Raw genomic sequence first — 11,348 nt, 5'->3', positions numbered from 1 at the left:
GACCCCGAATAAAATGCCAATATTGTTTTTATGCAGTAGTACGATGATCTGAGGGTGGTTTGGGGTTGCGGGGTTCACGTGAGATGAATAAACCTCTACTGGAGAAAGTGGGGTGGCAGGTTTTACACAGTCAAGTCTTTTTAGTATGCAGCTTGGTGGGGTGGAAATGTAGGTGTGAGAATGTGTTTGGTGAGTGCATGACGTGTCGAGATAGGGTGAGATTTTTGAGAGAGCTAGCTGTGGATGTAATGAAAGCTCACCATCTTGTTGCAAACAAATTTCAATACATAATGTAACAAAATCAGTCAAGGCTGGAAGTAACAAAATCAGTCACGCCTTTGACGAAGTATTATGAAATCGGTCACCGTCCTGATAACAAAATCAGTCAAGGCTGTGGAGGTAACAAAATCAGCTAGCTGTTGAGGTAACGAAAGCTCACCACGCCTTATGTCGATCGATGCAACTCCCCTTGCATCGACCGATGCACGCCTTGCATCGATCGATGCATCGCATCTCGCGTCGACCGATGCTCACCTTGCAACGACCGATGCAATTCTCCAAATCCCTAGATGCGTCGACCAATGCACTCCTTCCATCGATCGATGCATCGCCACGATTGTTTGCAAATCTTCGCAATGGCGTGGATCGATGCACTATGCATCGCCTCGATTGTTCGCAAAGCCTCATAACTGTGTCGACCGATGCACTCCTTGAATCGATCGATGCAGTTGCCCTAGACACTGCATCATCCCAGAATCAACCTCCAACACCGTGGTTTGTCCAAAAACATCACAATGATCAAATCAAGTCATAGAAACCATGAAAAGCACAACAACCAAGGATTCAATTTACCAAATTACAAACATCTCATGTGCAGATAAGCCATGTTCATGCACTCACTTTGAGAATGACCGATCTGACTCAACAAGCACAAAAACACACCACAGCAAGCCCCAACACGCTCTCCAAACTCAAACACAGACTCCAAGCCCCAACACAGAAACTCAAACATCTCATGCGCAGATAAGCCATGGTCATGTACTCATTTTGAGAATGACGGATCTGACTCTACAAGCACGAAAACACACCACAGCAAGCCCCAACACGCTCTCCAAACTAATATCACCACTCCCACTGAAGAAAATACTCAAGAACGACACCAAAACTCATCCAAAACTCAATGAAAACCTTTTAGAACTTTTCTCCTCTTATGAACGACAAAGAACGGCCAAAACCTTCACCCATGTCGACTTCTCCCCTTTTTATACCCGATTATAGGGTTTTCAAAAACTGAAACGCAACAAAACGAGTGTTCACTTAATCGTTTCGCACAAACCAAACCTTGCATCGACCAATGCACAGCCTACATCGACCTATGCATCCCCTAAAACAGGATTCTAGTTCGCAGACGTTACATATCTCAAAATGCTTCTCACCATCGTCAAAAGTCCAACAAGCGATGATGACTTTAGAACATTTAACGGAGTTGTGTATAAATCTTCCGAAGAAGCATGTTTGGCATGTCGGGTATTACAGAAGTAACTACTCGGTAATTTTTTTTTAGTGCTTATGGATGATAAAATACAATGAGTGTTTCTTAATATTTTCCTATTCAAAGGTATTTCACCATATCTTCTGAAATGTGTAATATCTTTGGTTTAATAAAATAATCTCAATTTTATCATTTTCTTATTTTGTTTTATCAATCTATACAATTTTACGAATTATCTTAAAAAAATTTATAACTATGAATTGACCACTTAGTCCAAACAAAATTTTCTGATATTGATGACCACCGAATAGTTAGTAACATAACAACAACAAAGATGATTCATATTAACTCATTCCAACGTTATTGTTGTTATTTTATTATAAGATTACATTATATCTTAGGGTAATATTAGTAGATAACATAAATATAGAGTAAAATAAACAAAATACCACAACAACATTTTTTTTAGGAAAATGCCATAGGACCTACATTTTTTTGAAGTGAAAAGACATAATTACCCTATTTTGTTTTATTGTTAGATTAGAAAGATTGAATAATTCATGAGATTTTTTTAAATAACATGTTATATTAAACTAAAAAACATTCAATATATAAAAATATCGTGGTATATTAAACAATAACATGTTAAAAAATGAAATTAACTAATATTGCATGTAATTCAAAGAAATAGCATGTTCCAAAAAATAATAGCAGAAGTTTCAAGGTGAGTGGATAAGAGAAGAGAGAGAGAGTGAGTGAGAGAGAAAGAAAAAGAGAAATAAAATGATAGATGTTTCAAGCTGAGTGAGCATGAGGGAAGAGAATGCATGAGGGAAGAGAATGCATGAGGGAAGAAAAAGTATGTGAAAAAAAAAATGACATGATATTTTAAAAAATAACATGTAATATATGAAATGGATATAATTGTAATTGTGATTGAAGAGAGAGAACACCCTCTGACAGTACTGTACATTTTGTGGTAGTTTCTTAATTATGTTCTGATCTTGTGCTATCTACTGCATATTCCCTATATCTTATATGTATAACAATATATATACCATTATTAAAATACTAAAGTATAATATAATTAAATAATTGAAGAAAAGAAAATGTCTTCGCCGTGTACTATGGGTTCGTATCTAGTTGTTAAGTAAATTAGTGAGAAATATATTGTCAGTATATATGAGGGGAAGTAATATGATCGCAATGGCTTAAGAAATTACTGAGGGATCAATGCCTATTTTCCTTCTTTTTAGTTTTGCGCTACGTTACACGGAATCGCCGGTGAAGCTCCGATTCTCGCTCCGGAATCGGAACCGGAAGCGGAAGCGGTCAGAATCGCTGGGAAGCGCAAGGGAATCGCGATTCCCAGAAAAGGCGATTAGAAACGTTTTAGAATCGTTCGATTCGGTGATGGAAGCGTGATTGATTATAAATCGGAATCGTAAATGGTTTCTTCGTCGTTGGGGTTGTTTCATAAACCAGAACCAAAGGAAGAAGATGATTTATTCTTCGTCCACGTGCCTTCAGATTTTTTTATGTCTTTTATTTTCTTTTTGGGCTCTAGCGAGGCCCATTTGTTTTTTTTACCAATTTACTTTTTTTTTTCTTTTTACGTTTCTTGTTTTGTGTTTTTTTTTTTAATATCAAAAATACAATTATTTTAAACAACTAATTCTCATACTAACTTACATTTTTTTTTAAGTATAACCTATAAACTTATTTTTTTAATCGTAAGAATTTTGATTCTAATCTTGTACATAGTAATTTAAATACATAAAATTATATGTTTTAGACTATATATCATTATTATTAACCATATATATATATATATACATATATATATATTTATATTTATATTATACGCTTCCAAAGCGTACCCGATTCCAATATTTTTTATAAAATATGTTTTGGCGTTTCCAAACGTACCCGCTTCTACGCACCTGTTTCCAGTTTCATGCAGCTTAGGTTTTGCGCTACCATGAATTTAATCTTTTATATATATAACATACGAAGGAAATTTATTTGTTAGAGAAAATTTGTTTCTTGTGTTGGATTTCGTACTACCATTAAAAGATCTTTAAATAACAATGTCGAAACTAGGCATGTCAGTTAGGACCAAAGCCTGCGGGTTGGCTCGGCCCGGACTTGTAAAATATCGGATTCGAGTTTAAATATATATTTATAGAAAAAACTGGGCCTTTGGGCTCAGCCTGTTTGGGCTATATGGTTTTTTCAGGTTTAGCCCGACCGGGCTCCGACCAGCCCGAAGAACCCTTAAACAAATATATTTGTACTTTTTTGTTAACATTTTTGTTTGATTGCAATATTTGATTAACAATTTATTAAAAATAAAATTTTAAACTCTAATCCTAGTTTTCATATTTACTTAATAACCATACTTAATACTTTAAAATTTTTATTAATGATATTTTATATGAATTATATAGTGCACTTTCAAACACTGTTTTTTAAAGCTTATAAGTTTGAACTTTTTATCGGTATGATAAACCCAAAAAAGTCCGAAAAGCCCTGTAGCCTTGTTAGGGCCGGGCTCGGACTTAAAAATATAGGCGAGGAAATATTTCGGATTGAACCAGGCTAGACTCAAACATATGCGAGCTTTACGGGTTTCGGGCCGGGTCAGCCCGATTGACATCCCTAGTTGAAACTCGAGAAATCACTACACTTAACTTTGGTTGAATGCTCTTATAGCTGACAGACATACATAAGTTTTACAAAGATCACTCCTAAAGCGTTGAGCATATGTTGTGCCAGTACGTCATGTATGATAACCACTATTTTGCAACCGTAACCGCAGTCACTGCGTTTAAACCTGTCAAACCCTAAGAGTCAAACTGAAGTAAGTAAAAGAGTTTCCGTTTTATTTATGTTATATAAGTAAGTAAGTGTATATGTAAAAGGGTGTCAACATAACCGTCACTACTATAAAATGGTGTTAGTTTCCGAAAAGTTGTACTTTTAGTTACATAAATGTGTCTCTGTAAAATACAATAACATTTTCCAGTTTATATTCTGTGCTCTGTCGTCCAAAGTCTTTCTGTTTTGATAAAGTTCTTCTGATTACAATAAGAGATAATTTCAAACAAAACCGGCTACGGAGCAAAGACGTGACAGTTTCCAGCAATTACTTGGCTGGGAAGCAACGCACATAACTCCTTGAGGTTAACTTCTAGTGAACCTCTGTCAGCTTCTATGGAATCTTTGTTTGGTGCAAATCATGCCGGTAACATCACCTTTCTAAACAATGTCATATCCAGCGCCGGGAAGCCTCCAAAGTCGGTTTCACCACACTGCCTTCATCTCCAACCTTTCTTTCACTTTCTTTCTCCTCTTCATCTCTGTTCACTCCGGCTCAGTTCTCACACCACTAATGAAGCTTCCCACAGCCATAACATGAAACAGACCCACAAGAGGCTTCCCCACCTCGTTGTGTCTTGTTCTCTCTCTTCTCTCACACCACAAGCGAAGCTCCTTTATTTAATTAATTCACCAAAGTTCATCTTCACGATAACATAATCACTTTAATAACCAGTCCAAAAGCTCAATCTAATAAACAAATCAATGCAACCAAGAAAATACGATCCTCTTCACATGACAATCAAACTCACAAATCAGCGACTAACATAATACAACAACATACACGAGAGTTAATGGGTAGCCGATACCTTATCAACAACACCTGTTTGGCCTGCGGTGAAGACGTGACACGTGAAGACACAGGTTGTGCATAACGAGAGTCTCGTGGTTCACAAACGGCGGCAACCAACACGAACAACAAAACATGGCTCGATCCTTCTCTTCCTCTCACGCCAACACCACCTTCCCCCTGATCGCTTCTCTCACGACCCCTACCGTAGCTCTTGTAGGAGCTAGAAATTTGCTACACGCTACGTAAGAGGTATTGAATATGAGAAAACACACAAACATTAAGGGAATAATGGAGGCAAGACGGAAATCTCTTTCCTTAACTCTTTGAAACCGGGATACAATACATTCACAACCGGATTTGCTATCACTCAAACACACCGGCTCTACACAAACTGTAGGAGCTAGAAATTTGCCACACTACGTAAGAGGTATTGAATAAGAGATAACAACACAAACGTTAAGGGAAGAATGGAGGCGAGACCGAAATCTCTTTCCTTAACTCTTTGAAACCCCCGCAGTGCGACGGGATTAATGGTTACAAGAGTCTCAGGATACAACCATACACAACCGGGTTTGCTAATCACTCAAACATCGGCTCTATACGAACTTCACTTCTACGATACTCTCGAAACTTACTTTTTGAGAGAGAGATTGCTGGATGTTTCTGTTCTAAGTCTTTTTTTATCTTCTCGATCGGTGATCGGCTCCGTAATGAGACTTGAACTTGTGTTTATATAGAGGTCTTGGATGACTTGGGTTTGAAATAGATTCTCCACAACCTTACCTAGTCCATCGCAAATCTAGGAGGTGGGCGACGTGAAGAAGCGACGATCTCTCAAAGAAATCCAACTCTCCACAACTCTCCACTTGATCACGAAAACAAAGAGACCGAGTCTCACGGATCGTGAAACAGAGTTTTGACTCTATCCAATCTGACCCACTCCTCTTGGAGCTCCAACTTGAGCAAGACCAAATCATTAAGGCCTAATTTCTCATTCACACAATCCAATTTTATTAAGCCCACTAAGCTTAAATAAATTGAGGTCCAACACAAACTACACACTACGATACTCTCGAAGACACTTATTTTGTGACAGAGAGAGAGATTGTTGGAGTTTTTGCGTTTTAAGTCATTTCTTCTCTACAATGATCTCTTCGTTGATCGGTTCCGTAATTTGACTTGAACGTGTGTTTATATAGAGGTCTTTATGATCAACTTAATTGACTTTGTTTCTCAACAAATCAAATCCACTCAATCCACAAATCCAGCAACAGTTGTGTAGTGGTCTCATCAATCCCGATTCTCAAGGAGTTGAGAACGAAGAAGACCGAGTCTTCAGGAGACGTGATAAAGAGATCGATATCATCTCTCGTTTGACACAACCAATGGCTTATTGGAGCTCCAACTTGAGTCCAACCACTTCTATGTGGCTCATTATCTATTCACACAATCCAATTTTACTAAGTCCACTAAGCTTAAGTAAATTGAGGTCCAACAGCTCTTACTCTAACACCAAACGAACTCATCTGAAGCGATGGACAATGTTTGAGAAAATATATGTGTATTTACTTTGTGAATCATTACAGACTTATACAGAAGACATAGACTTAGCCAGCAAGGCTAATAACTACAAGATTTGCAGAGAATATTCAGAGACTGATAAGGAAACAAATAACATGACATATGGGATATAATTTGTAGAATAATATCCCAATACCCCCCCCCCCCCCCCGCCCCCTCAAACTGGAGCATGCAGATCCAAAATGCCAAACGCAGATCCAAAATGCCCAGTTTGGCACAAAATTGTTGGAAACACGATCGAAACAAATAACTGCTGCGACTCCGACTATTCCAGCTGGCCACTCACACGACTTCACCATTCGCTTCTATGTTCTCCTTCTAGCCACACATCCAGGATCTAACCTGTTAGAGACTACACACTCAAGTTGGTTTCCCGCTCTGATACCAAATGTAAATATGTATGTGCGCTAGATCTATTGATTTGTATGATTCACGAGTGTATGTATGTGCATAAAGTAAAGTGACACAGAGAGTTTGTTAACGGGGTTCGGTTAACCTACATCCCCGGGACCTAGTCCAGAAACCATTCACTAGAAAAGTCTGCAACCTACAATTGCTATATGGTATCCACCACTCTTTTCTAGAATTACAATGAAAGAAGAACTACTACTCATTGTCTTTTCTGACAAGTATAGATCTTCAACAAAACCATCAAAAGATCTCTTTATCTTTTTGATAGGGCAACGTTAAACACACATGTGTGCCTCTCTCGATAAACCCTAGACGCGCAAGTCTTCATGACACCGTCTCTATTTATATCGAGTGCCAAAAGCCCTAGACGACTTAAGCAACACTTCAAGTCTCTACAAGCAATTGGGCTTAACTTGTACAAAGGCCCATGCTCACGTGGCCTTCAAGTCTTCACGTTACGTTATATGCTATGTAACGTCTCGACCTCATCTTCTGTTAAAACAGCTCAAAACTTGTTCCAGCAATATCTGCACGTACAACCGGTTCTAAGTTCACAACACTAACTATATCTCAGCTGTAACTACCGTAACAGATATAATCATCACCACCACCACCACCATCAAATACTCACAACTAATTTTGTCAATAAAACTTAACCATCGCTCTACCGGAAAACTTAACCATATATTATCATCTTCATCATCGTCGCATCCGTTTCCGGTAAACACCACATCAAAAATGATATGTCATGTCAAGTGTACGACTCTGTTTTGATTTCGTGTTGTTGAAACCTCACTCTGTTTTGATTTTGTGATGGCAAGTTCATGGTGAAGAACTTTTTGGCCGAAGAGGTAATGCCATAAAAATATAAAATAATAGAAATTTATTTAAGGTTTTGACAAAAAAAAAACATGTATTAAGGCTATTAATTGTCTCATGCATCTGTACATATATGTCAAACAGGGTGAAGGAGAGAGAACTAATTATCAAGTCTTCTATGGGTACAGAATGATAATACCTATAAAAAAGATAGTTTAGAGATTTATTATATTAGTACGAGGAGAGTTCCCCACACTCTTGTGCGGGCAAATACTGATTATAAACAATAATTTTAAAATTTAATTTAATTTTGCTATTTTTTTTGGATTTAGTAGTAATTTTATATATTTCTAAAAAACATGTATGATAGTCATCAAAATTTTTAGTCTTGAAAAAAACAAATCATAGTAAAAAGTGTCAAAGCCCATTAAGGAAACATCAAAATATTTTGTTATTTTTATGAGGCCAATTAACAGTTTTTTAAAAAACTTATAATATACTACTAGTTTAACATCTTAAATTTTACTTGATCTTTCGATATTTTTAAAAGTCTTTTTTTTTTTTTTTTTTTTTTTTTTTTTTTTGTCAAACCAGTTGCTTTCATTCATTCAAGATAGTAACAGATACAATCACAAAAAGCAAGAGTTTCAAAGTTTAAAGCAATACAAAGGAAGACATTCCCCAATGCCACAAGGTTAGAAAGATAATTCATCGACTGTAATTCCAAGAGAGCTGTGAACCATGAGCATGGAAGCCCCTTGGCACATGTGAGATCCTGGTAGGTCGAAAATCCATCCTCGAGAAGCTCAGAGGACAGTTGCTTGGTCAAGGTCATAAGACGCTGAGACGTTGAGAGAAGAAACGATGCGTTGAAGTCCACCGGGGCAAGAAACACTACCCACAATAACAAAACAGCAAAGATTCGGGAGACTATGGTTTTGAAGTCGAGGCAAGGTTGTTTTACCATCCAGAGCCTAAGGATTTGATCACTACGATAAAACGCACTAAAGGCAATTTGAAACAGGATCCAGGTGATGGGAGTAGGAAGAAGAGGATGCTTGGGATCATCAGGGAACCAGCTTAAGTGAAACTCTTCATTGAACATAAAAAGTTCAAAGCCAAACATTTCACTCATGCTAGAACATGTCGAGAGATAAGGACTATATAACCGCAGTGATTCATACTCATATCGCAAGCTCCTAAAAACAACTAAATCCAGGTTCTGAACAAGATATATGAGTGGCCAAAGCGGAACTGGTGTTACCTTTCGCCAATAGAGTCTTCGGCCATTGATTACTGAGAAACAGAACAGAACTAGGCAGTGACGAGTCATAAACGGAGAGGAGAAGAGCTTGAGCCTGCAAAAGTTGCATAGTTGAGATAGATTGATGGACATAGGGCTTTTATAGCTTAATGGGCCTAAGCTGAAATCTAGGTCCATTGGGGAAAACCCTAGTTTCAGAGGCAAAGGGTGTCGCAGTTGGTCGCCGTCAGAGGATTGCGGGAAGAGCTGCAGAGCAGGGGACTTCGCCGGCAAGTGATAGAACATCGATACCGTGCGGTAGTCGTGGTGAAGGACGCCATTGATAGTTAGGTCCACTGGGGAAAATCCTAACTTCACAAACGATTGCCAATCAGAAACAGAGGTGTGACGGCTGCCCGAGAGTAACGGAGAGATGTGTGCTGCAGGGATCATCTCCGGTGAGTGACGTAGCGGCGGGAACAGTCGGTGGCCTTGGTTTGTAAAGTTATAATGTAGCACAATAGGTAAAAATTAAACTTTCAAAATTAAGCCCTAAACTCTAAATACTAAACGTTATCCCCTCTAAAATATAATGTAAATGTAAAGTAGAGAACCCAAACCAAAAAAAAATTAAAAATATTAAAATTTTGTAAATAATGCTATTTCTCGAAGTTTCAAAAATTAAACCTGAAACAAGGATTTTTTCAAGGTTCTACTTATGCAATGAATGTATAAGTAGACATAGGCAGAGATGATGATGAATGGTATGCAAGGTGTTTCAATACCCTTATGATGTTGTAGCATAAAGGATGTCAATCCATAAAGAGTGTGATATGTAATCAGTCAAGATGTGATCAATGCATTCAAGTTAAGCCAATTATCAAGTTGATTTGTTTCTAACAACCTAATGACAATAATGAAATGCAATGAACTATGCATAAACAAGAAAGTAAACTGGAGCTCGACCTAGCACTCGGTCGAGTGCATGGTCGAGTGGGTGGTCTAGTTGACAAGCGAATGAACAGAACTGAAACAGAGCATCAAACAAAACAGAGCAGAACGAAAGTAAACAAACTACAAGCAATTAAACAGGATTCAATCAGGTAAATCAATAGATAAAGAAGGTCCTAAGGATGGATTCATGGGCTGGACTCAAGCTATGATTATCTAAACTCGCCAACAAACCTCAATCAAACATGAGCTATCTCTAGACAATGATCTCCTAATACAAGTTAATCCAATCTCTTGGCAATAACAATCAAGCTAAGATACTCCCAATCTAGCTCTCACTAGCAAAGATCATATAAAAGCAGGCATTAAACACAGATCATTATAGTCAACAATCAACAAAACATCTAATCTCTTAGCATGCTTCATGATAATCTCTAGCATTAGCCTTATCTAGCAACTTAAACTTTGGTGTGATACTAAGAAGCTTAAGATCTATTCTTACCCTCTCAGTATAAGAATAGCATAGAGCATATCTAATCTAGAAGAGATATTTAAACAATCAAGCTTGATCAGTTTAAGCAACCATAACTATTACCCAGCCTAATCCATCCCTAAGATCCTAAGCCACTAATAAGATCTAAAAATCATCATGAAGAACACAAACCCAGAAAATGATGATATAGACATGGATGGATAGATAATGATGAGATGAACAATTTAATACAAAGAAGTGAAAGAAAATACTCAATAGATTCAAAGTTATGAATGTTACAAATCTATGAAAATCTAGAGAAAAGATAAGAGATGATGCAATAATGTAAAAATAGCTAAAAATGGCAAAAACTAAGTTATGAGGTGTCTACAGAGTCTCCTCTTTTCGGCCACAAGTGCCAGCACATATATATAGTAAAGAGGGGAAAGCCCTAGTTAGCTAGAGGACAAGATTGAGAGTTTGCTGCAAGTGCTCGACCATGCTCGGTCGAGTGCATGGTCGAATGGTTGGCCCGTCAAGTAACTCCAGTCTTCGATCTAGTATGATATCGGTTCAGTAAAACAGGTATAACTCTTGAACGACAGCTCTCATTGCCTTGAAACCACCGGCATTTGAAATATAACTCAATTTCCTACAACTCTCATGAAGGACGCTGAAGCTGAATCGCAACGTCAAATCTACATTC

General features: G+C 37.6%; 1 protein-coding gene and 1 long non-coding RNA gene across 2 annotated transcripts; both read right to left on the bottom strand.

The window, feature by feature from the left end:
• Positions 1–4,436: 4,436 nt before the first annotated feature.
• On the bottom strand, positions 4,437–6,054 carry LOC104787553 (uncharacterized). Its single transcript, XR_767964.3, has 3 exons — positions 5,801–6,054; positions 5,182–5,403; positions 4,437–5,016 (listed from the first exon to the last, which is right to left on the bottom strand). It is a non-coding gene; the product is annotated as an uncharacterized LOC104787553 (long non-coding RNA).
• A 2,526-nt stretch (positions 6,055–8,580) lies between these two features.
• Positions 8,581–9,672, bottom strand: LOC147943864 (uncharacterized). The gene has a single exon (XM_087512397.1). It carries the CDS (start codon positions 9,670–9,672, stop codon positions 8,581–8,583), a length of 1,092 nt encoding a protein of 363 aa, XP_087368523.1.
• Positions 9,673–11,348: the final 1,676 nt, after the last annotated feature.

Source organism: Camelina sativa, chromosome 5 (genome assembly GCF_030686135.1).
Source record: "Camelina sativa cultivar CO46 ecotype springtype chromosome 5, ASM3068613v1".
Lineage (NCBI taxonomy): Eukaryota > Viridiplantae > Streptophyta > Magnoliopsida > Brassicales > Brassicaceae > Camelina > Camelina sativa.
This window is presented reverse-complemented; position numbering and strand designations above follow the sequence as displayed.